Here is a 27,546-nt window from a genome sequence, read left to right as displayed (position 1 = left end):
TGAATCGATCTGTCCTACCCTTGGGGACACTGAATCTGCGGCCGAACAGGAGCAACTTGAACTCCGCCCAAAAAGGATGTCTAGAATCCGAGGAGATCTGCTTGGCCCGGTTCAAGATGTGTGCCATGTACTGAAGGTTATTAAATGTACTGTACATCCTGCAATTTTCCCACAAGTGTACACAATTCTCCACAAGTGCTTTGTGTTTTTCAAGGATAGCACACCAAATCAACATATAAAAAGAAAGGGTCAAACCAGACTCAATAAAACATGAATAAAACATTCTCATAAAAGTCTTCACATTAAAATTCCAGAGTTTCCGAAAGAAGAACATGTGCCGATGAGCTTCAGAACAGAGAGCATCAACCTGAGCCTCAAAGGTCAGTTTGTCATCACTTCCATCGGCTATCCAAAGATAGTGGGAATAAAGAAGGAGACTTCCTGAAATCGACGTGCATCTCCTTTGTTTTTGAAACATTGACTTTCAGAGGACTTTTAAAATGTGGCGACCATCCTACTCAAACCAGTGGATCAAGTCTTACAGGACATTAAAAGCCTAACAGCGCAATATGGCAGCCTCTTTTATGCAAAGGACTAAAAGGTGCAAAAGTCAAAGGTTAACAGCCCAACCACAGCAGAGCGGGTTGTAACAGAAAGAACATCTAGCTAAAACGCAATCACAGATAGCTCATGTCTAACGCAACAGAATCGATGATAGATCCTTTGACAATGTTACTGCAGTTATGTAAACGAGGTCAGAGACAGAAGCCATCTTTCCAAGTGAAGAGCAGCATTAATCATCTTATTGATTAGAAAACAGATTCATTCAAAAGCACTTCTTTGAGCCTTAAAGGTCACTTATGTTGTGCAATAACATGCTCAGTGATAAAAACCTGTTAGAGCAGGAACTGGCCAACAATGAATGAAAATGCCCTCAGTTAGTTTGCTACGCTGTCATCAATTACCATTACGTTAAAGGCAAAATCTCCTGGACACCAGCGGTCCGCTACTTAATCGTCAGCCACCCATATTACCATATAATCTATAGATGGTGATTACATTCATGTGACATTCATTATAGGGGTACAAGATCAAAGTTGCAAGTTTGAGGACCCAATCCAAATCATTAAAAAACATATAACTATATTTTGAAGGAAATCTGAACCGTTGTGTGGTAGCGGTGCCCAAGAGGGACAAACAGCCCAGGACGACCCTTACCTCAACAGTTTTTTTTTCAGTCCACAGATTATGACAGCTCTATTTCCTCACACAGACTGCATCAGGCAGCTTCATATAAGCTCCTTTAGTTTGGATTAGCAGCAGGTGTCACTCACTGTCTGTCCTCTCAGCTCTGCGCCTCACCATTCATGAATTTCTCCAAGTGTTCAGAATACAGAATGAGTTTTAGATTCAGTGATGGAAAATGTTTCCACCAATGCAAGACATTTTAGGGGCAATTTAATCTAAATAGCAGTGTGAATGGTTCTGAATAACAGATATCACACATATTTTAGTCTTCTTTCAAAAGTGAATGCTCCTGGACTTGATGAAACTTTTAAAAAATGAAACGCAAATCTAACTGCAAAACAGAACGAATGAGAGAAATTGTTTAACATTTATAATTATGTAAAGGCATGGAATACATCCACAACGGCAAACAGACCTGAACTGTACCAGCCCCAAGCAGGGTTAGGTAAGTGGAATTCTGGCTTATAATACAAAACTATTTTGCTGTGCCCTTGGAAGAGAAAAGCTGCAGAAATAGATGTTACACAGTGAACATTTTCAGTGGTAATTGTTTCAATGTACAACTGAAATATGAACATTTCCACAATATGACAAGTGTATTAGAGAAGTATTCAGTTCCTTTGGGGTAAGTAACTTTGTATACAAATGTTCAACCTTAGAAACATTCCCTCCATCCATTTTTCAGTCATTCTTCGTCATGACTTAGTGGAACTTTCCGGAAGAAGTTTTTGCAACTTGTGAATTGCTTTGTGAGAGTGAAGACAAACAATGCCTCCAGCATTGCAAGAGCTGCAGCAGTAAATATATGTTTGTATTTTCGTATACATTTGCATCAGACTTTTGGCTTTGTAGAATCACAGTGTGAAACATTTGTGTAGGAGTTAACGTATTGCTCTCCCGAGGCAGCAACATAAAGTCAAACATCCAAGTGATGCGACTCAGGGTGGTGCAAGTCAAGACTCCTTTAGTGTTTGCAAATAGAACAGCTGCCATAACTTAAACTGAATAATGTTGCCATGAAAGGAGCATAAGTAACAAAAATATTTTAAAAGGAAGAAATGTTTATATATGAAATATGTTTATGTTGAGCCATTCTCATTTTCGCCTGTGTAGCTACTAAGCAGGTAATTTTTTACCAAAGTCAAAATCTGTCTGGTTTAAAGCAGTACTAAGTGACTCTTGCCCCTAGAGGCCATAAGCGCAACTGCAGGTGTCGTAGCAAGTTACGATTTTTTAACTTATTAATTGTCTTGGAGAGTAAATACTACGCTGACAGAAAAGGCGAAGGGAGAGAAGGATATTGTACATCCAATTATACAATGGAAATATTTTTTTTCACTCAAACTTGGCTGTAAATACTGTTTAAAGTGACGTTAGCCCGCAGTTAGCTTTGCCCGTTAGCATGTTAGCTTCTTCTTCGTGATCCCATTAGTGTGTATTGCTTGCTCCGGTCCGGTGGCAGTCAAGTTGCAAACATGGTTTTCTGGCCAGAGACACCAGGGGGAGATGAAAGACCCTCCAATCATCCCATAAACACTTGTATCACCCCCACAGGGACTACGAAAAGGATTTACTAAGGTAAACACGTTACTTAGTACTGCTTTAACTCCACAGACATTTTGATCACGACCAACGACTCTTCTTTCTTTTAAATGTGACATTTTTAAGCCTCAGTTATGCACAAGTCCACTCCGTCACGTCAACTCTTTGTAAAGCATTAAAAAGTATGAAAGTTCATAGCAAAAATTAGATGGAAGGAAAAAAAGAAAAGTGACGACGACAACACGGCAACAACGCAAGGATAAAAGATCCATTTAGATCAGTTTTGTAGGTCTTAGCTCTCAAATGAGGCGTTACACTGGCCAATAGTAAGCGCCAGTGCAGAAGTGTTTAGATTTGGTTAAAGTCGAACTGGAGAAAATACCCTTGGTTAAGGCGGGTGGCAGGGGGTTAAACTTATTAGTAAAAAGTAGGAGTGATACCCCTTATGGATATATGGGGGATCCTGTTACAGAGATGAAAGTTGCCCACAGTATTTATTTGCTTCAAAAGGTGATAGGTCAAGCCAATGAATTACTGAAACAAAAGAGTCGGAGCTCATTATCTGCAGAAAACATCTCTATATGCCACAATCTGACGTTGCCATGACGACCGGGCGAGTACCGGAGAGGGGTGACGTTACTGGAAGTGTGAGAGTATAAGTGCTGCCAAATATAGGAACAGAGCGAGTCTTATCGTGTCTCCCGTATCTCCAGCTCATCTTCAGAGCATCGCGCTTTTTCCTCGACGTGGCTAAACATTCCCCAGGGGAGCCCGCCCTGAACAGACACTGATATAACGCAAAGAAGGGGTGCCTGGGCTTCACCAGGAGCTTTATTTAGATCAGAGACAGTGACTTGCAACCATGTGTCCTTTGGAGTTGAACAGGTTTGTTATGGACAGTAATGCCTCATTGGGCCTTGGCAAAATATTACGCTGAACAATTATAGAGAAGGACATTTTATGCAGCATTTACAGCATTAAAATCAAAGCAAAGTTTCCTTCGAAATGTACTCTTGAGTAACACACACATTGCAATAATCATAAAATACAATTAAACAAAACGTATTTCAAGTATTGGAAAGAAAAATGACAAAATATGCAAATAAATGAAAAAATAATGAGCACAAAAATATATTATCCGTCATTGATTGATGATATAATGATGTGTCTAAAATAATCAGATTATTGTTCATCATAATTCAATGGCATGCTGATTTTATACCAGATGTCTTTAGAGTCTATGAGTAGGAAGTAGGAACCGAAACACCAAGTGCAAAGCGATGTCTATAGATATAAATTGGCTAAAACAGTGAAAAGATAAACAGGAAGAATAAGGAGCAACTCGTTCAACTGCCGTGTCACTAACACTCTCGAGCTCTGCTAATTGTCTGTCCTATAAATCTATATTGTTGCCTTTGCCTTGAAATGGGCCAAAGTTCTCCCTTTAATACACAAACCATATCCTCCGGTCATGAAAATACAAATATTAAAACAAGAATGAGCAAATTAAACCTGCATTTTCGTGCGACTGCGATCATGTAGTTTCAGGCCACACTTGAATAATCATGGATGCTAAACTTAGACAGTGGCGCAGCACACAGCCTCGCTAATCCTCTCTAATTCATGTTTGTTTTCTTCTTGTGCTCACTAGATCCAAACTTGAGCAGATCGTGGAGCATTCGCCGGGCGTGTAAGCATCTTTTCTGAAACTTGGAAAATGACTATTTCACCAATAAATGGCAATTGCAATAATTCTCCTAGCCTAGGCTAAATACTGCTTGTCCAGTGAGAGCTATCGAACACACCCCCTGCTGCTAACATGCCGGAGCTGGAGACACTGTAACTTGCATGTATAGACTCTCCAGTTTCACCAGCACCTCCTGTTTCCTTCACTAATTCAAGGCAATGGGTTAGATCGATTACAAGCGGCGATAAACAAGCCGAGGAAGCGGAGGCCCTGGAGCAGAATAAAGCTTTTCTTATCTGCCTCTTTTCACACAAGCCGCCGCTGCCACAAATAGTGAGGTTTCGCCGTCGAAAGTCCAGCACCTGTTTAGTTTGAGACCACAGGGCCTGCGGAAACAGTAATATAAACAGCTGGAGCACATTTCTGGTTCGATGGAATCACTTTTAATCAATCATGCAGACCTATTTCACACGGGTTGATAATGCAAGCGCTGAGACACTGTTGCTTTTATTTAGCCACCAGCCACCTGAAATCAAATGTTCTTTTTTATTTTTATTAATATGGTTTGCACAATTCCACCAACTGCTCCTCTCCATGTGTTCAGCACCACTCACACCGAGAGCTCCTCATGTTGTAATCCCCCATAAGTGCAGTGCCGTTTCCCTCCTCGAGTGTTGGCTCTACATAAACTGATGCCGCAGCCTCTCGGTGTTATAGGCCTGAAGTGCTGCCTTGATGACACGCTTGTTCCCTTCTGAGTCTTCAAAAGCCTTCAATCCCCAGCACTGCGAGTCAGGCCTGAGCTCCGCAGGTTGAGCGATGTATTTAAATGTCAACATGTGGCAAAAGCAGGACATTTTATCTGGAGACGACTACAGTGAAAATGCTAAGCTGGTAATAAAGATGGGTTGTTTATTTTGTATTGTAGCCAACAAGACGCTTAAAGCATTAGGAGGAAGACAGCTTAAAACTCGCAGAGCGCAACTTCAAAGGCACGTCTCCAGCGCTGTCAAGAAAATGATGACAGAAAGCTCATGTTTAAATCAATAATACTTCAAATACAAATGCTATGGTTCGTCTTCCCATTTGCTCACATTGGTGTATGAGGGTATTTTTGTTTACTACAAAAAGTAAATACAACATTCCTATAACAAACATTAAGAAAAAAACTGTCCTGTGAATAGATGCTTCTGTAATCTGGATTACTCGAACTGTTATCACCTTTTGGCTATAAATGGAAGATTGGTGTCTGAATTCAGCTGAAATTGCAAAAGGCACATGTGATGTTGAGCCAGGCTGTGAGAGGTGCTGAAATGTTTTAATTATGACATCTCGCCACTAAAACAGCATAATTTGGGATCACTCCTCCAGGAATCGTTGCTGCTTGACCAGTTTCAAAGCAGTACTAAGTAACTCATGCCCCTAGAGGCCATAAGCGCCACTGCAGGTGTCGTAGCATGTTAGGTTTTTTTACTCATTAATTGTCTGAGAGCAAATACTACACTGACAGGGAAAGACAAAGGGAGAGAGGGATATTGTACATCCAATTACACAATGGAGATCATTTTTTTCACTCAAACGTGGCTGTACTGTTAATGTGGCGCTAGCCCGCAGTTAGCTTTGCCCATTAGCCTGTTAGCTTCTTCTTCCTAATTCCATTAGTGTGTAATGGTGGCTCTTCCATCTAGTCCAGGGCTCTCCAACCAGTAGCTCGCCAGGCCTTTCTAGGTAGCTCGCCAAAGACTTTCTACATCTCTACACGCAAGATAACTCAACTTTTAGATGCATTTTCTGTTTGTTCTGACCATGCTGAACACAATCTGTGAACAGTTGGGTCGATATTGTAAAGTAAACACTAAACTCATTTTCATGAGTCATTTTCTTTGTAAAAGGTTCATACTGTCTTCTTAGGTAAAGACTATTATTGCTTTGTTCTTTTGTTCTGCCTACGACACGTCACCTCCCCCACCGATTCTGAGGAAGATCCCAGGAAGTGATCGAAACTAGTAAAGCAGGTAAACTAAACCTTCTGTCTTACTTAAAGAACAAAACAATAATAGTACTTTGCAATTCTATCTTGGCAACTAATTCTCCAGGGTGTAGTCCACCTAAGTCGCATTTTAGACAAGTGCTTTTGAAGCACGAGTAGCTCTCCGACGTTCTGGTTGTGTAAAAGTAGTTCGCCAGGTAAAAAAGGTTGGAGACCCCTGATCTTGTCCCTTTAAACGAAAAAAGTTGACATAAATTCTTCAGAATCGCTGCCTTTTGCCTTGATTACTGCTTTGCACACTTTCACGTATTATATATACTGTGTAATATAATATCATATAATACACTACTGTACAGCTTAAAAGGTTTGTAAAAGCATAATATAGGTCCTTCTATCCATAAATAGAGTAACTAACTTTTAAACCTCTCGGCTTGTGGTTGAGTTTACACTCTCGGGCCTGTGATGTGGTGATGATAAAACACACATGTGACGGTGGTGGGACAGGCACGATATCCTGTCTGGACAAGTGCGGGTGGCACTGACGGTGCTGCCAACTGGGCACTGATGACTAGGCAGGCACTGGGTTCATGGTCAGAGCTAAATACTTCAGTCTGAGGATGTTTTATGAGAGAACACAGACACAGGAAAAACAGCATTTTAAACAAAAATACCAGACTGGTGAGTCAAGAATTCACAGTGTTTGAATCAATTGTTGTACCTGGACCATTTTGTTGGTCCTTGAGTAAAACGCACAAACGGTTACAAAGGGAAGTGGTTTGTTTTCATGCTTTATAAAATGTTCCTCAAATGGATTAATTGGAAATTTTTCTGACAGAAATTTCATAATACAGAGCCCGACTTTTAAACAAAAAAAGTCCCCCGCTCTATAATTTGGTTGGATCGCCTTTAACTTTGAGAATAGCAACTTTTTTTGGTCAGGCAGTCTATTTACTCTATGAATTCCTTGTAAAATAATTATGCAGATGTGAGGAGTGATAATTTAAAACATTGAAAAGCAAGTCGTCCGGACGTTTTGCCTGAATCAACCGCCTCTCTTGCCCCGTATGTGAAGCGTGCTTTGCCTTAAACATCTGCTGTAATTCATGCAAATGTGAGCTCCGGCCTCAGGGACTGTTTTTATCTCTCCATCACCGGGAGTTCATTTACTGTATCAGCCCTGCACCACGTTCAAATCATTTTCTGTTTTTTTGTTTTTTACACCCACGCTTCACGCTTTGGCAGAAACATCACCTATGAAGATACAGTCTCCGCCTCTAAATCATGACGACCAATCTTTCTACCTCACTCTGTGTTTCTCAATAACTTTCTCAATGCAAATATCATGGTGGTCATTGATAAGCTACAGCCTTCATTAAAAGGTTCTAAAATTGTATGTTACATGTAGTGATTCAGATTCTAGTAGTAGGTCAGTTCTGGGCCTGAAACATAAATTGCCAAGTGGCTGAAAGTGTGTAATACAGGACAATAATCCGTTTCAATAATGGAAATGAGTTGACAGATTTCACTTATTAATCATCGTGTCATTGCTGCCTAAACAAGATTTTCCCCCGAAAACGGGGCCTCACTAATTTATCAAACTCATTACCATCATTATGTCATGGTTAAACAAAAGAAGCAGCTGCTCTAGAGCCCTCGCCAGCTGTGATCTTATGTGTCGGTGTCCTGATTGGTCGGTGACTCTCTAGGCCCTACATTAGCCCTTCCATCTTTGAGCATTTGATCATTTCCCATCATGCCCCAGTCATGAGCCTAGTATGTCGCCATAATTAGAGCAGAGCGGCTACACACGGGCCTCCCCCTGACTCTTACCCTTCACAGTCTAAATATTCACTAGCCTAAAACACTCACTAATAGCCTTATGGACCCAACATACAACACAGACAGACACAAAGACGTGAAAAATAGACTAGTATGATTGATTTTTCATGTGAATTGGTTGTGCAACATTTTAGAGTCAAGAATTATGTTTAGTTAAAATTTAGACCTGTTTATTTCCAGTTTAGTCCTAATTCAGCCCAAAACTACAACATCCAAGTATCTGCCTTTTTATACTGAAGAATGGAAAACGTTCCATTCAAAAAACGAGACGCCTCGACTGAGGAGCGCAATGAATAGAAATCAATAATACTTACAGGAGCACACATTTTGTCAGTTTTGGCTTTGGGGAGTTTGCCAAAGGGGAGCTGGGCAGGCTACCAGGAACAGAACTGAGGGGCACTTCATGTGAAGCAGGTACTTTCACTAAAAGCTCTTTACTTGTTGTTTGCAGAGATGCACAAACACACTCAGGCAGGTCAAAAACAACAACTATTTACACAGGCCAATTCTCAAAACAAAACCAACTTAGCTTAGCCAGTCCGGTATATTATTTTAAAATATATGCATTCACAAATCCAGTGTAAAACTCTAATATTAGTGAAGATGATGTGTGGGCAGGAGCCTTACTGTGTGTCTAGTCTATTTTTAGCTTTCTAAGTAAACTGTGGGCGCAGGCAGCCAGGATTCCTGTTACAATATGATACATGAGCTTACACAACATAATTCTCCTTTCTGGTTAACATGAGAACACATTACTTAGCAATTGGTGTAATACTAGATTCAGCGCTCAAGATGAATGTCTCATGTACCTCAAAGAAATCGCATGGTGCAGTCATACTTCAAGTTGTCACTTTGTGGAATGTTAATTTTAACATTTTTACTCAAAAAAGGAGTGATTTTTTTTTTTATTTTTTTTTTTTATGTAGCTTCAGGACCTTCAACCGAAGTCTATCCAAATAAAACTATCAAAACAATTCATGAGCAGTCATTTATAAAGGCCACAAACCTCTATATATGGCCCTGCGACACATTACTCATGCTGCTTTAGTGTGTTAAATTACAAGTGGTGCACTGCTGTTTTGTATCATTTTTAAATATTGTTTAGGCTAATGTGACTCTAAGGACGTTGTTGCCTTTAACCATCAAAATTACGGATATTGGCCATATTCATATTACATTTGTAAGACTCTGATGCTGTTAAAACAGTCTGCATAAACTCAACAGAACGCAAACTATTCACTGATGTTTTATAAGATGGAAGGTCAAATGAGTCCAAACTACGTCATGATTTTAAAATCATTTTACTGTATGAAACAATTGGCTACTGATGTGCAATATGCATTACTATACAGTGAGACAAAAGCATGTGAGAAAGTTTCAGCATGTAAATTGTGGACTTTAAACGAACAGAAAACGCTAAAAATGAGAAGTGAACAAACACTACTCAATCTCCATTTATATGCAAGTTATGTAGCAAGTCTCTGCTTCAAATTACTGCACACAGGGGTAAAAAAAATGTGCAAAGTTTCTCTGGGAACGTGTCAGACGGATGACTGCGTACTCACCGACAAAACAACCACAAGAGTTAGTGGAGCAGCAGTCTAAAAAACAAAGTCCTTATGCCTTTGCACTGAGATTCTCCAGTGTACTGTACGTCCCCTCCCATGGATCATGCCTGCCTGGGACGGAGCTCAACCGGACATGCCCCAAACACCGATGACAAACCCCCCCACCACCACCGCTACTGCAAATCAATTCCAAAAGTGACATGTAGCACAAATCATGACAAGCAGAATCAACAAGGCTCTTTCGACCTGAACTGATGAGCACGCGGAAAACATCGGTGAGAAAAAAACATGTGCAGCCAATCTATAGGTTACAGTCACATGACCCCAATATTAAATAAGAAAATCTAGTTTCAAAAGAGAATTTGCCTTTAGTAGTAGTTTAGTTTAATAGTTAATCGCTGGTCATATATCCACCTTAAACTAAAGGTGGCACAAGGTTTTAACATGATTGAGAGTATAAATAAACTAAACTAAAATGTGTTTATACATTTGCTTCTATAATCGCACAGGTGTGACTGTAGTTGTGTAGGGCTTACAGAGGCTTACATGGAAATGTTTTAATCCCCTTATTCCTAATTGATGACATTCAACATTTGTCGACTTTACCGCCGGGATCAGAGCTGCACGATTTAGTTAAAAATCTCTAATGGCAATTTTCGGCGAGTATGTTTGCAATTAGATTTGTGATATTTGTTGAAAATCAGGACACAGCTTTTTATATATGCCTATTAGCATTTGAGAGAACAGATATGGACCACTAAACTAAAATAAGCATGTAAGAAACAGAAGTTTAAATCATTGGATCAGCAAATTGTTTAGAAATTTCCATCAAAAGTGTGAATTGCACATATTTGAGGTCACTGTGTCATCTGAGATTATGACATCAAACTCGGGAAAATTGTGAAAACGTCCCACTGACAGGCTCAGGCAGTGAATGTTCCCATTTTAAAGAACTATTACCTCCGTGATGGCGTGACAGTCGCCCCAGTTGTCTGTCACGTCCTCAGCGGGACAGGTGTGTGCTCGGTTGAGTACTGGGACACTGAGCACTTGTCAAGGGCAGGAGGAACGCTTCATTGGTGAGTTGTCTCCATGCACGACTGTTCATGTTGCTGCCTCTGATTCAGACGAGGACAAGTGATGCTGGTGACAGTTATAGGCTCTTAATATAACAAATGGAGCTGGGCAAATCATCAAAATGAATCAAAATCGCAAACTCAGCTTTGGTCAATAGCAAAAGTAATGGTCAGGTTTTTAATGGTCAGGTCTACAGCCAATTCTATAGCAGTAACATCAACCAGGTTTGGAGTTTGGAGGAAAACAATTGAATATTTGTGTGTGTAAATTAGGGCAGGGCGATATGGCCTAAAATCTGTATCACGATATGAAAAAGAAATATCATGATAACGATATATTTGACGATATAATTGACAATGGACAAAGTACTTCAAAATCCCAGCCTTACGCCTATTGGGAAGATTAATTCAGCGATATTTTCTTCGGGGGTTTTTTATGACAAACTAATTTCCTCGCAAATATGATCTACACAGGCAGTTTACATCCCTCTTTTCATTTTACTCGTCCCCGTGTCAGTGTTTATGCTGCTCTGATGGAGCTGACCGTAACATAAATGATATCGTGTCCACAATTATATAAAAAAAAAAAATTGCGATAACGATATGCGATACGATATGGCCCAACCCTAGTGTAAATGGTACAGAACTCAGGAGGGGTTTATTTAATCACTATCACTCATCCCTAAAAGGTATAACACATACCTGACTTGCCAAAAGTTTACCAGTTTTACAAATGTCTGAGGAAAGACACTGGTCAAATATTTCATTTGAGATTCCACTCAGTAAACCACACCAACCACTATTTTAAAAAAGTGTTCAAATAAGTTTCAACAAACACTTGGAAGTGTATTTCTCCGAGTTTGAAACAAAGTGAAGCAGATGTTTAGCTGTGTTTGAAAGCATCAAATCTCAAAGTTTATTACAGAATAAAAATTGTCACAGCATTTTTCTGTTACTTTGAGGCAACGCAGCCGGGGATTCAGGCAGATTTATTTGAAAACTGTCATTGGCTTTCCTCGCCAGCAGCTCTCACTCAATGGACCTCCTCTGTTTTTCTGATGTGTGCCTCGAATTGGTCTAATTTGAGGGTTCAGAATGTGTTGAGGCTGCTTCCTGCTGGAGCCCACTTCCTGTGGCAATGCAACACATGCACAGAGGGGGCAAACCGAGGAAATAAAACCCAATTAAAAATAATGACGACGCCTCACACTGAAAATCACCAAATGGCCGGGATGACACAAGTGGGTGCGAGAGAGAGTGATTTGAGGAATGGAGTGCACTGCTGAGCAATTGGATCAGTAAATAGCATGGACAAATTTAAATCACCATCGCTGCGTTGATTAATGAGCGTGTAACAACACTGAGTCAACTCTGGAGTGTCTGTTGACTTTGACGGCTCACCAACTAAACACCCAACCAAAGCAAATTCAATTCAAAACAGGAATATCTACTATTTGACTAAGTCCTTTTACAATATCCATGTCAATTCAACATGACCATGCATCAGTCTCCAGTCCCTCATTCTCCTTATGCTCTGCTTATCCCACCCACTGTCCCACCAAAAAAGAAACCTTGATAATCCAACCTTATTTTAATATGTCGTTTAATATGCAAAAGGGCAGAGTAGGCCTAAAGATATTTAACTAGATGTGGTTCAATGTCAGTACTGTCATCGTCATGTAATCTGGTGTAAAATGAAAATCAAGGACCTATTCCAGCCTATTTATGGCTGTTATGGCAGAACTTGGCACACATTGCGTTACATTGGTTTGCGCTGCCTTAACTTTGTCAGCCGATTCATGGAGCCACTCAAAGAAAGTTATCAGACTAGATTAGATCGGCAGGCGAAAACACTGTTTAACTGAAAAAAGAAAAACAAAAGAAAAACACGCCTCGGTCAGGACTACATAACCCTGTGCTCCACCACGAGCCGCGCTGTATCCGGTGTAAACAGGGAAACACTTACCGTAGAAACTCAACTCGTCCCCGAAGAAGTGCACTTTTATCCGGCGGTCTACGAGCACGCGGACATCGGCATCGGTCAGTCAACCAGTCCGCCGATCACAACGACATAATCCCAGCTCTGAAACAAGTGTGACAGGCGGCTCTTTGTTGCGGGGAACAGAGGCTCGGTCGGCGGTGGCAGCAGCAGCAGCTGAGGACCGATGCAGAGACTCGTTTACTCCACACTCCGCGCACTGACTGGCTCCTCCGCTGTGACGTCAGGCCGTGTCCAGGCCGGATTGGACAGGGAGGGGCGCTCACGTCTCATATCATTTAGGCAGAACTTTTATTTCGCCTCATTGCCTATTAGATGTTTAAGTAAAGATTCAACTGATCCTCTTGCGCAGTTTTGGGGGTAACGTATTACAAAAGTAACGAGTAACAAAAAAATATTACTTTTTCAGTAACTGAGGAATAAAACATAGGCCTATTACTTAGTGGAACATATTAGTCATTGCAATTCAAGTAACTCGAGCTACAAGTGTATTCAAATCATAAAATGCCAAACTCCCCCTAATAAAATGCAGCATGGTAAATCAAGTTGGACTCTGCAGTTGCATGTAATGTCTTCAAAACAAGACACAAAAGAATGGGGAAAGCGAAGGAAAAGGAAATCTGCTGACTGCACTTTTGCTCTGTGGCATTATTACTATTTTCAGTTTATATTTTGTCAAAAGTAACTCAAAAGTAACTCGAAGTAGTGTAACTCACCTTCATTTTTGAAACAGTGACATGTAAGACCAACATATCACATTTTAAAGCTGTAATCACTAATATAGAATATATTCATTTTTTAAAGTAACTTTTGCGTGTGCTTATACAATTTGGGGTCTTCTTTAAACGGACTCTACGGAGTTTAAAAATGCTTAACTTATGTATTTTCCTCCCCCTGCATGTTCCAGCAATGTCCTAAGGTGTAGAATGAGCCCAGCCCTATTCACCATAACTGCCTCGAAAATCCTATACTGTCACTCAGAAAGTTGTTACTTCGGTCCTAAGTGCCAGCAGTTACATGTATGACCTGAGGTGGCAGTAGTGAGCATAAAATGGCCAACTTGCATCTAGCCCCTTTAACTTTTTAGCATTTGCAGTGGATGATAGCAGCGCGGCTCAGGGGGACCCATCTCTAGATCTTGATGAAAGATCTTAGTTGGGAGTTCCCATGGTTTTACCCTAGTCTAGCCAAGCTGGACCAGGAATCGAACACCTTGTTGTTAGGCGGGACACAAGGCAGCAACCCACATGCTCTATTTTACCTTTATCTTTAATACGGGTCCTCATTTGTTACTACGCAGCCCTATCCTGGCCAAGGTGAAATAAGAACCCCATAGTTGCATTCAATGAATAAAATGTTGTTTGTACTTCTGCGTGATATTGTATTGGATAGTTGCTATGAATGAGATTTTTGATTCTGTAGCAAAAGGAAATCCACATTTTATGTCAGGTGATGCGCGCCACTGTGGCCCTATAATGGACAGCCCACGGCCCAGTTCTGGTCCGCGCCCACAGGTTTGGACCCCTACCTCGGGATAAACCTTCCCAAGGCTCTATGGCAGATTATTATGTCAATGTTTACATGGCTACAAACAATGAAAAAGGGAGGCAAAGCTTGTTTGTTTCGCCTTTCAAACATCCCACTTGGCTAAACAACATAAGCTGCTGGTTCACAATCGATAAAAAGCTTTATAAAAGGCAAAGCACAGGTCTTTTCTGGACAAATGACCACTCTTACAATATGATATAGGCTACTGAAAGATAAAACTAATTTTATTCCACCAGGGCCTAAAACTGACTTATACTGAGTCTGTTTAGCCACCACAAATTCAAACGTTTGTTCACAGGAATCAATATCCAAACTAAGGATGGATTGGGCTATTCCGATTTCTATTTGTCCACGTCCATTGATTAGTTCGGTTATTGATCACACGCATTAGAGGACAATATAGAAATCAATCATTTGACACCCAGGTAACTGATGGGGCTTGAACGCATTCTTCATTTATAGACATTTGGCGCCATCTGGCGAGAGAAAAGGGGTTTTAATTTCGTCGTCTAAAATGTCTCATGTTAGTTTCATTCAAAGTAAAATTGGTCTAAAAGTAAATAATCAGTGTGAATAAAATGTACAATTTAACAACAACTAGAAACATTAAAGCCTCTAGTTTGATTGATTAAAATCTAAAGTTCAAGGAACAATTCTAGTACTTTGTAAATGTTTTCTTCCGACTTAAACACATTTGGGGAAATAATTACGAAAGTTCACTGATTTCATTAACTCGTATTCAAAAAAAGACCCATGAGAATTATCAACAAATCCGGTTATCTTGATCATGCCAACATATTGTTCTTGGAATCAAAAGTCATTCAATTTACAGACCTTGTAGATTATCAAACAGCCCAAATAATGTTCAGAGTACAGCAGAATACGTCACCAAACAATATACACAAACATTTTCTCACACAACAAAATGTGTACAGCCTCAGGAGTGCTGATGACCATACATTTACAATACAAACGTTCAAATCAACTATGAAAAGTTTTAGTGTTTCCATTACTGGTGCCAAATTATGGAATGTTTTAAGCTCAGATCTAAAACTGTGCTCAAGTATGAATCTGTTCAAGAAGAAATATAAAGAAAACGTTATTTTGAAATATGAGACAAAACTTACAGATTTACAAGTGATTCGTCTCATGTATGTGCCTTCTTTTTCATTTTTCAGAAAATAGTTTACCTTGTTATTTTTGCTATTTAGTTTTTTCCTTTTGAGTTTTGAGAAACTATATAGGAATGTTATCGATCTGTTTTTGTAATGGGGGTGGGTTAAATAAGTTAAACATCTCCTCCCTCCTTTTTGGACATGTGCATTTGTATTTGGCTTTTCAAGGGAACTGACAAGTTTGCTTTTGTCTTTTTGATTAGTAACAGCCTTTACGTTTAAAATTTGTAAAGGTGTGTTGTGTTGCTCACATGTTCAAAATAAAAGAAAGAAAGAAAACTATAAAACATGTACAGCAAATGGCTGCATCTAAATAAGGTGCTGTCAAAATGAACACTGCAGAAGTGGCTAAAAACATGTGCCTATAGCCAACAGAGTGCTTCAAATAAAAGTTCTTGCTCTGACCTACCAGTTGTACACAAAGATAATTTTAACTGCATTTTTATTTTTTAAAAACAAAGTATGGGCAAACATTCAGAATGCTGTATTCAAAACATACTGCCCATTTAGAAATGTACACAGACAAAAAAGGAAAAATGTAGTTCTGAAATGTTTGAATATTTTAGAATTAATGAAAAACATTTGGTGGGTGTTATTTGTTGCACCCACCAAATTCAGCGCCTTGATGTTTCAACGGGCACTGAATTTGGTATTTGATATATATTTGATCTGCAAGTAATAGTAAAGAGTATTGAAGATTAATTTACACATGGGTCGCCTGGTGCAATACTACTTTTTGCAGTATTTGTTGACAATATTGAAATTCAAAAATATTCTTTACACAAATATTTAATTTGGTCTTCATGTGGGAACAATCGTATGTATGAAAGATGTTTACAACGAAATACGGCACTGATGAGAATATTAAAACTGTCTGAAATATATTTTGGGACAAATGTAAACAGAAAGTCTAAAATGTCATGTTGAAAATGTCAGCAAAAACAAACAGAAACATCACCAATCTTAAAACAAAGTAATAATTGTTATCCTGTTTTTTCACATGGCAGCATACAGTTAAAACCAGAATGTAACAAAAACACATTTAACAGCAAAGGTAAAAATCTGCTAATTCCGACTAGGCCTGCATGATGAGTACCTAGTTAAATGTGATATGCACAGCTTTGTAGTTCACACACATTAGACATCCTTCACTGCTACAGAGAACTATTAAGCTGTACAATATATCTTCTATAACAGTTGCACAAAGTACATTTGATGTACAATAATACTTTCCATAAATGTTCACACAATAAAAAGCAAAGCACAAGCCCCTAAAAGGCCACAAAAGTGCATGTTTCAGGTCAACTGGAAGCCACAAGAAAAGTAGAAATGCCAAAGTGTGAAAGAAAGCTGCCATTTTTAAACAGTAGCTCTCAACCACAGTGTTGATCAAAACCATTTTCACCAGGGGTATTACATAAGATAATTTATTGCACACATATTAAGACACCATCTTTAAAATTGTGACTTCTAACATTTTTTTGTTTTGGAAGTACTTCCTTAGTTACCACACCAATTTTGAAACTGCTCCTCTCCTTCTCATAGAATTCAAGGAAAACGTTAACGTTTTCCTTTGCCAATTAATTTAACCAATTTTAAGGTTAAAGCCCAAAATGGCGAATGTATTAGTAACAGACCATACAGGGTTAAAATAAATATTGGATTAAGATCTATTATATCAATTACCTTTGCATCGCAAGCCAACTTTAAAAAGCATCGTAATTCACAACGTTATTTAAAAGGATTATAGTAGCTTAGCGTTCAAAGTAAATTTCATGGCTGTGTGACCTTCAGTGAGAATAATGTTGGACAATGAAGTAAGACTGGGTGGGTTTTCCAGATAAACAAACAAAAAAGGTTTTCCAGACATCTCCCAACTCTCTTTCACAATATCAAGTGTACCAGCGGAAAAGGCTGCATTGTAAGCTTTAAATTGCATTAAGGCCACTGATGTGTGCTTTTCCTATAGCGTTACCTTGTAGTTTATCTCACCATCCTCTCATGCATCAGAACCAACCCTAACCCTAAAACATTCTGTAATCAGGAGCACAGTCTGACCCTTCTGCTCTAGTATTCTCATAAATGATACTGAATGTTAATGTTGATGAACTATAGAACCTATATTTACTGGTTTCACAGCAACAAAAATAGTTGTCTCTGGTAAGGTCAAGTACTTTGGTCTTCAGACAGGCATCTTTTCCAACACTTATTGGGATCTCTTCACAGGAAGGTTGCCTAGCGCTTGAGCAGGTAGACCACGAATTCATAGGTGCACATCATAATGGCTGTGTTGGGGATCTGTCGGACCAGGTGAGTTACCAGGCCACGATACAGTGCTCGATATCCTTCCTCCTTTGGAACAGTCAATAAAGTCTGAAAGAAAGAGCGATACTTGCTGCCCTCCTCTCGTAGTCGTGTGCGTATCACCTCTGCAAAAAAAATACATGTTACTCTTGCATTTATATTTTTCATTTAATACATTAAATCTTTGGATTTTAAATGTTAAAGCCACACTACAGAACATTACATATTATTTGTTGCAATGTCACAAGAGCAACCTAACCTTACAAGATTCGCTTCACTCGATTCACTTTTGTCACAATTCTAAGCGTATTTCGATATGAAGGTCTTGATTTCGAATTGATTCAATACATTTAATGTGCTGAACATTTTTTTCTTCTTTCAAATATCGTTTTGCTAACAAGCAAAAGTTCATCCAAGCAGAATTACACCATCGTCTGTATTGTATCAATATCTGATCTAGTGAAAAATATTCAAGTATTTTCAGTATTTTCTTTAGATTTTTGAAAATACTGTCTAATAGAGTTTAGTTTAGTTTATTTGAGCTGCTTACATTGTTATTTTCTAATGGGATTCATATCACTACACAGTAATGGAAGCTCAAAAGGAGTAGGTTGAAACAAGGAAAGTTATGCGTACCTACCCCATATTCAATATTCAATACTCAGCTTGTGCATGCTTTCCCCAACTACTAATAACAGCATCTCACATACAACTGATGTTACCTTGACATTTGATACAGCTTAATCCTTCCCGAGTTTACCAGATAAAGTGCTCCAAACAACATTTTTAAGGTGATCTACCGTTTTCATCAGGTAACAAAAGTCATCATTCGCAATCACAGAACATGGCTGCAACGCTTTGGCCACAAATCCAACAGGTGTGATTTTCTTATATTTATCAGAGGCGATGCCCTGGCCACGTTGCCTTAAACTCTTGTCTCGTTGTTGCGCACCCTGGCCGTGTGTCCCGTCTGCTACAAACAACAACAGCTAACACACTCAGCGATCTCAGAGGTGGCTGCGTGTCACGCTTCTCCGTGAGAATGCGCAAATGAAACGTCGGAAAAGACTTATAGTGGGCCGCAGCACATCTACAATCTTTCATTGATTCATATTCAATATATTTGCATATTTAATTGAAGAGGGCATTCGATATACTGTAATATCGAGAACCGTGTTTTTCTCTGCAATAAAATGAATGGCTCCAGTTGATTCTATTTATTTTGTGGAATGTTGTGCAGTATGGCTTTAAATTATGTCATTTTTTTTTTTTTGGGGGGGGGGGGGGGGGGGTCTCACCATGTGGATAAGCAATGGTTGTGGCGCAGGTTTTGGAGGTAGCAGCTGCAAGCATCATTCCCACAAAGTCTGAAGCGTCTTTCACAGCCTCGTCCTCTTCGTCCATGCTGGCATGAGCTTTGGACTCCAGCAGTTTACGCTTGATGCTCTCATAAATGACAAAGTGGATCACAGTCTCCGAAATGCCAGCGTACGAGGCTGACATGCCTTTGTAAAAACCTTTAAGTCCATCCATCTGATACACGCGCCGCACACAGTCCCAGGCGTTCATGCGCCGCTCACCTCGGTTTCTGTGGACAATGACCAACAGTTAAAACAGTCAAAGTAAAACTACCACGTCACTTATCCACAGTGATGAAACATGACTAGGGACGGACATTGCAAATCAGCCTTGGCTATAAATGTTGTGGTTTGGTACATGTTGACTGTTCACACTTGTCCCTATCAAATAAATAAATAAATACAAAAGAGGACGAGAAAAGGAGACGAGAATTAAAACTAAACATCATCTCTTTTAATGATGAACCAAATGCATTCTTTTGAAGTAAATTTCAAAGTTTACCTTGCATCCAGCTGCATCCGGGTCTTGATGAGCCAGATTGGGTTGGTGGCGGTAATGGCTATGAACCCTGAAAATTAAGAAGAGTTTCAAAGTCACAACATGTAAACACAAAATTATATTAATATTGCATTAAAACATTGAACTATTATATTTCATGACCTAAACAACAACAGTGAGAATCTCTTTGATACTTTAGATGAGTCTTTGAAAATGTGCGTCAATCACAAAGACGTAATCCATTATCTGTTCAAATGATTGCACAGATGCATGTCTATTGAACATTTTTCAAGGACATAATATTAAGCGGAGTTTAGAATGACATGTAGTATAAAGTAAAAAGTACTGTACTTTATAAGCTGCATTTTATTTTATTTACATTTGAGATAAACACGAATGCTTTGCTTAGAATTGTAGTATTGAAGTATACATTTATGAACTCTATAGTGAAGAGGGACAATGATTGGCAAGAACTGTACTGTGTGTTTAACAACACATTTTTAAACCATTGTGCCATTCCTCCTTCCAACAAGTGGCAATATTGAATATCACATTAAAACATTGAAATGTTATATCTTATGAACTAAACAAGATTATTTTGTGATACTTTACATCTTTGTCTTTGAAAATGTGCATCAATCATAAACGAGTACATTTAATTTGTGGGTTAGATGTCTATTTCAGCATGTCAACTGCAGAAACAAGAACACAATGGTGCCTAGAGAACAATGTTTAATTATGAAACATTGCAAAAATGGGAATTTTACACAAAGTGCAAGAGATGATAGTATTGCAGTCACCTGTGTATAGCAGTAAAAAGTGTGTTCTATCATTTAGTATTGTAGTCACTGTGTTCAATCAATTATGTGTACTTATGTGCATATTGGCAATATGTTGTTTGTGTAATCTCTTAAGTGAATTAAATCAGAATTGCAAGTCTGTTTGGAATTTGAATATTGAGTAAAATGCTACTGTATAGATGTGTTGAAATGCAAATGTAAATGACACTACATAAAACAAGAATCTCCAAGAAACAGCTAAGGCCACGGCATCAATCTATGTAGACAACACAATCCTACATGAGGACAGCGGCATGAGAGGAGGACTGCACAGGTCTGGAGAAGAGAGAGAGAGAAGGTAGAAAAGGGAAAGTAGCATCTATGGCGTGTACTCACGAGGGAGGGGCAAAGCTCCTCCAGCTCCTCCCCGCTGCAGCTAGAAGCCTGCAGATTTGGGGGGCTCAGATGGCGGGGGTCTCCCACCCAATCACGCAGGGGTGAAAGCTTTATAATAATGCCCTAAAATAGACACAGGCTTTTCTGTACCACAGTCACACACAACAGCAGTCATCTAACCCGTCCCAAACCCCACCCACCCCTCTGCAAAGAAAAACTAAACCTTCATCCAAAATTATATATGACTATGTTATTACTAAAACAATATTTTATCATAGCATTTCAATTGCGACCATTAACTGCAGTTAACCTACAGTAAAAGATGATTATTTCAACAACTCTTCTTACACTTATAATTAGTGTTTACTAAAGATGGTAAATTGCAAAACAAATACAGAAATGCTAACCTCGTTGTTTTGTTCTGTAGACAAAAAGCATGAGATTAAATCCTTTTTGGAATATTTTTTAAAGGATTGGTGCGCAACATTGCATTATGCTGCAAGAGTCATGTTATGCTAAACCTCTAACACAAGATTCACAAGTAATGGATACTTAGAACGGATGTCACTGGACAAAGAGAGCTTTACTCTCAGTGTTAAAAGAGCCATTTGTAATAGAGGGAAGCGATGCTGCGTATAATAAAAGTCATTTTAACAATGCAGACCCAGATGACTGTTTAGAAAGATCAAGCAGATGTTAAAATATTGATCAATCATTTAAACCGGTCATTCTCATTAACACTCATTGCCTTGTTATGCTATACTCTGTTTCCAGGTAGGACAAGGTTAGCATTTCTTTTGCATGTTACTTGAGTGGAGAGCCTAAGAGGAAAAGGTGTGCATAAAAGGTGCTAACAAAAACTACAAAGAGCCTAGAACTAGAACAAGCAGCAGACACACTGCTATAAGCATTGTACTAGTTAAAAATAAAAACGATTACGAATCTTCCTATAAAAGAAATCACCATGACTTTGCTCATACCAGTGGAAAGAAATGGGGTGCTACCTGACGTGTCCGCCCGAGTGCCAGGGGCCCCTGTTGACCATTGGGGGCCGTGCTCTCTCCTCTGTGCACACAGAGCAAAGAAGGGGCCCACACCACACTGTTTAAGTAACAACGGGGATGTTAAACCATTAACAGAGGCCTTTAAAGAGGTCTCAAAATGGAATAAAAGAACAAATAAAACAGATGAAGGGGGCAAGGACAAAAATAAAGAGAACATAGAGACAAGGGGCTCAGAGCAACTGAAAGCACAACCTAAACTTTTAGGACCAGAGGCAAATACTGCCCTGACCAAATACATCAAGGTGTTCAGTGTTAGTAACACAAAGGTTAAGACGGAAATGTCCCGTTTGCATTGCAGCTCTGGGTAAAGACTATTTCTAAGGTTGTTGCTGCAGGCAACAAAGTTACAGAGGGCAGTAGTAATGTATCTTTCAAATCCACATTAGCACGATTACATCATAAAGAGTCAGATTATGCTGTAAACATTATACCACTACACCATCGCATTTGCAAAAATGAAACTAGATCAAACTGATCCTGATGGCCTTAAATTGTGCTTTCTTCAACTTAGTTACCACACAATAATTGTTGTTGTTTTTTTTCTTTTTTGGAATCCAATCAGATATTTAGTTTTCAGCAATCTTAATGTTCAGACAAATAAATAAATAAATAAATACATAAACTGAATTTGTTTGATGTAATAAATGAGTGTGCTCTGTGAGCTGTTTCGTCCAGGTAAAGTAACGTGGAGCCAGACCTACAACAGGGATTGTAGGGGAGACAGTCATCATTACCTGCCATTCCAGCTGATGCCATGTGCACTTGGGTCGAGTCAGGCTCTAACACTCCATTCAGCTTCTCTTTAGCAGTGGAATACGCAGCAAAGTAGATAGCCCTGTTGAAAAAAGACAAGACAAATAAAACATTTCTTTGTCATAATGAATTCGGCTTCAACCATAAGTGTGTAGTTTGTTTTATATAAATAATTCACACTACAGTTCAAAGCATTGGAGATTATTTTGAAAGATTAGTTCTGTCTTGAAGCGAAAAGTCCTCAACTTTACCAAAACCCAGTCCAGTTGATGATTTGACCTTTTCTACCCAAGCAAAATGTATATTTTATTTTTAACTGAAATATGCTTCAGTTTGCACATATAGTGACGCAAATTCATACAATTTTTTCTCTGCATAAGGTCAGCGCCCCTGCCAAAAGATGAACTCAATCAAAAGCTCTATCACTGCAATCACCATAATATTGATTTCAAAATCCAAAAACTAAGACTCCTAAAAAAATAAAAAAAATAAAAACATAAAATAAAAACATAAAGGCAGCAGCAATAACACAGTAATATAAGATTGAGGAAGACAAAGGGCGTGAAGCGCCCCCATGCTTTGGGGCCAGCCAGGCTTTGCAGCTATATTTACCTTGTCGGAATTGTTCTTTTAATCAACAACAGACTGAAAGATCTATTTTTATTGATCTAATCTTTATCTTTTATAGACTCGCTACACATGTCTCAGGGACCCCAGACCACAGTTTGAGAATGCTTGGTTCATAACTAGCTAATATAAGCTAATCAAGCTAGCAGTGAGTAAGGCACCATTTACAAGGCAGTAGTCTCAAGGAAAATGCAGCAGTCTCGTCCTCTCTCAGTCTGCTTTTATATAAAAAGAACGGCATGTCACCAAAACCAATGAAAGTGCAGTGCACGCCGTTGTTCAGCAACCATACTGTACACTACAGTATATGCCACAGGTACACAGAGGAAGACAACTTATCGGTTTGTACCTTCTGGGATGAATATGGCTTTATAAGGCAACTCTGGAGCTTTTTAAAGTAAAAGAAAATCATTGCAAATTACTTTCAGGGCGTTATTTCATTAAATATTCATGTGAGACGCGTCACAACACAATATAATGAGATGGTGAGTTTAGGCAATCGATGTTCAGATTGGGCCATGAAATGACCGTTCTGCGTTCGTACTCGTCTTCTCACATGAGGCAGAGCGGCTGAGAGCGGCCTCTCGCAGAGACACAAAACTACCTCCTCCAAAGTTTTCAGTGAGGCCAGGTGTCAGACAATACGATATGTGTTGTTGTGTAAATGAAATGTACGTCCAATACAAACATGCCACCGTTTTGACGCCATGTAAACCGTGCCTAAAACACAGCCAGAGCTTAAGTCATGCAGGCAGTGACTCATACAGAGAGAACGCAACAGGAAATGGATCTCTCCGATCATGTGATGCACAATTCACTAAATGTGGAAGATTAGGAAAAGCACCAGGCTTCAATACAGTCACATGCCAAAGGTCAGACCTGGATAACCTCCACAGCTGTTCTAGTGTGACACTGATTGACTGTGTTGAGACTGTTACGCAACCTGCTAATCACGAGAGAAAACTGCCTGAAAATGGAAACAAATCTGTTTTCCTTGTGTGTATTTTTATGGCTTGTGTATATTTTTGTGCTTTTGTGTCTACAGTCATAGGCATAAGCCAACACGCTTATATGCTGCTCATACCTGGAAGGAGCCACACCCACGAGGTTCGGTCCCAATCCTCTGAATAGAGAGCGAGCACCTTCTCTCTCAAGAATCAACCTACAAAAGGGAAGAAGTTTATTTTAGATACAGAAAATATTGACTGCATTCCGGCATTGTTACTACACAATTTGGCTGCAAACACCAACCAAAACGTGTATCTATAGAACACAGAGGTCTAACCTGATATCACAGCAGTTTGTTAGAACTTTTAATACCCTGCCCAATTGAGCATTTTGAATTCAATCAGCCATGGCAGGACACTTAATACCGCAGAACAGTGTATTAAATATTTGGGGTTGTAGTGAAGCTTAAATCGTTGACTGGCTTCTTCTTGGCCCTTGTGGACAGAATGTGATGTCACATTCTGTCCACAAGGGCCACTCCAAGCTTCTGTGAGTAGAAGCAAAACGTCCTCAACTCAACCAAACCCAGTCCAGGTGACAATTTAAGCTTCACGATGAACACTTCCTAGACGAATGAGAGCCTTCACAAACAAATATTTGGGGTGTACTATTCCAGCTAGCGGTTGTTTACTTAGGTGCAACAAGACTGGTTAGCTCACGTTTTAAAACTAAACCTGAACCTTGCATAAAATGATGCAAGCAGAATGCAAAAGTATTCATATTTCGAAAAAGTGTGTGTATATAAAGAACATTATTAGCAAAAATACCAGATTACTTGCCTGAAATAAGGGTCATGTATTTAATGTTTCTGTAGAAGTAAACTGTATTTTAACAATATCAATGTACCTTTTTTGAGATGCCTGCTGATGGAAAACGACAGTATTAAAAACAAAAAGGTTAAAGTAGAAAACATTGCTCTTACTTGAGACAATGCAGAGGCCCAGGGGGGGCCATGCGGGCCATACTGGCTCCATTGACCGTGCTGAGTTGGACTTCAGATACATATAGTGTGATGGAGGAGGACTGCAGTCTGGTCTTCACCACCTCTAATGGACAGGTCAGAATAGCGCCCACCGTTCCACCACATCTATTAAAAACAAATGGTTGTATTAAAATTTCTCAACATTGTAAAGTTTTAGACTTCAGCCTAGATAGATCTATAATGTCTTTGTTATGTTCTAGTACTTTATTAGATTGGGGTTTGGTTGGGGTTACTGGTACACAAACAATAAGCAAAATATTCAAGCTGCAGGAATCTACAGCTGAACACCAGCTATATTTACCTTTCAAAGATCGACCCACATTCATGCGCACAAGCAACGGTGACCCTTGGCCTACTTTTAGCCTGTGCTACTGCTTCATACTGGATGTGCCAATGCACTTTAAATAATATGCGTTGTTGATGTTTTTTTTTGCGAAGCAAAGATTTGGCCGAACGAAATGTGCAAAGGTTAATAAGGAGATGTTGAGTAGATTTACTGTAAGAGTAGCACTTCTTGTCAAGGCGTTTCAGCCAAGAAAACTAACAAATTACATTACAATATAATGAAGAGTTGGACAGTCGGCGCAGTGGGCAATGGTATCCAACAAGTACAATAACCTTTCTTAGTTGCCAGAGCAGAATAGGCTAACGCTTTAAAAGTAGGTCACATTGGTACCAGCTTTGCTCCCTCTCAACCCCACACACACACAGAGAGAGAGAGACGAGTGTGGTGTGTTACCGTACGAAAATACAAAATATGTTTTTAAGTTTCTTCAGTCAATCGTGTTCTGTGGGTCATTATTATTTTTGGAGGGTGCGTTTACCACCTCAGCGAGCCTAGTCATGTAATGTCCACTGCGGCGGAAGGGCCGTGTTAACGGTAACGTTAGAAACCTGGGAAGTGATTAGCGTTAGCCAGGTACTGTCTTATGCAATGAAAATGCCAATATGTTCATCAGATCGACTTACCCTCCAGCAAATAAATGAACCAGTGTGTCCCTTTGGCTCATTATATAGCATGCTCTGCCTTGTGGCAGAGCACCTCACGCAGCTGTGAAGGCGAAGCTTCGCTGTCTCCCGTTGCCTTTGGGGGAAAGATTCGAGCAGTGATGGACAAGCTCGACGACGACGCAGCAGCAGCGGCGGCGGCGGGCGATGATGATGGGCCTTCAGCCTGTGACTTCCTATCACAGTGTCGAGTATTGCCACTAAAAGAGTAGCCTACAGGCCTGATCTGCAGCTCCACAATCTGCTCTAGAAAGAACGAACCTCAGCCCGGGTTCGGACGAAGGGTTTTATTGAGCGTCTACGCCACTGACTTAATTTGCCCCCCCTGCTTCCATCTCCGTAGTAGCAAGGCAGACGACGGGACAGAGCCTTGTATTTACTGTACAGTGACACGGAGCCTGCTATTGGCTACAGCCGCCCCTGCGTCATGAGCGCCCGCCCTGATCATGCAGTCTACACATGCACACTGGATGTTATCAATGAAGACAGGCTAGAAATTCACCGCAGCCTATTTATTTGGCGTATATTGGTCTATGCCACTCAAAGTTATGACAGTTAAAGTTAAAGTGTTGTTGTTGATAGTTGGTTATTTTGGCTAGTTGTTAGTGGCACCAGTTGCAAAAGAACTTACTCTGTAGATATTTGCAGGGCAGTGATTCTCAAACCGTGGTGATACAAACTTCAAGTTGTAGACCTGACATGGTCCCTGTGCTGGTCTTTGTTTGATTTCGAGGTAATGTGTTCAATTAATGTATTTGTCCTCTTTTGAGTGTCAATGTTTAGAAATTCTTCAATATGCTCCAGTCCTATTTTAATCCCTTTAGCCTTAGTTTAGGCCTGTTATTGTAATTTGAATGACCTGGCTGGTTTAGATCTAGGGCATGTTCCCACCTACCTGGGTTCAAAGTAAATTATTCCCCCCCCCAAAAAAAATCTTATCTGTTAAGACTGATAACTAATGCTATTGGCTCTTTATACTTGATTTAGCCCTTGTTTAGATGTGGGTCATTCATCCATCCATTTTCTTCTGTTTTATCTGGGGCCAGGTTGTGGAGGCAGCAGTCTGAGCAACGATGCCCAGACCTCCCTATCCATT

The 27,546-nt window shown here is 39.7% G+C and overlaps 2 protein-coding genes across 2 annotated transcripts in view; both read right to left on the bottom strand.

The window, feature by feature from the left end:
* The window catches only part of LOC306973151 (SPRY domain-containing SOCS box protein 4-like), a 53,091-nt gene extending 39,943 nt beyond the window's left edge, over positions 1-13,148 (bottom strand). The window contains exon 1 of the mRNA XM_079569978.1: positions 12,917-13,148. The gene's annotated coding sequence lies outside the window, so the exon portion shown is untranslated. The remainder of the gene's footprint in view (positions 1-12,916) is intronic.
* Positions 13,149-17,256: 4,108 nt separating this feature from the next.
* On the bottom strand, positions 17,257-26,835 carry LOC306972361 (solute carrier family 25 member 36-A-like). Its single transcript, XM_079568951.1, has 7 exons — positions 26,412-26,835; positions 25,383-25,547; positions 24,537-24,614; positions 22,807-22,907; positions 19,837-19,903; positions 19,275-19,564; positions 17,257-18,101 (listed from the first exon to the last, which is right to left on the bottom strand). The coding sequence occupies exons 1-7, from the start codon at positions 26,450-26,452 to the stop codon at positions 17,908-17,910; spliced, it is 936 nt and encodes a 311-aa protein (XP_079425077.1). The 5' UTR covers positions 26,453-26,835; the 3' UTR covers positions 17,257-17,907.
* Between the last annotated feature and the right edge of the window lie 711 nt (positions 26,836-27,546).

This window comes from Gobius niger (assembly GCF_951799975.1).
Source record: "Gobius niger genome assembly, chromosome: 13".
Classification (NCBI taxonomy): domain Eukaryota; kingdom Metazoa; phylum Chordata; class Actinopteri; order Gobiiformes; family Gobiidae; genus Gobius; species Gobius niger.
Note: the sequence above shows the minus strand (reverse complement) of the source record. Positions and strands in the feature narration are given on the sequence as shown.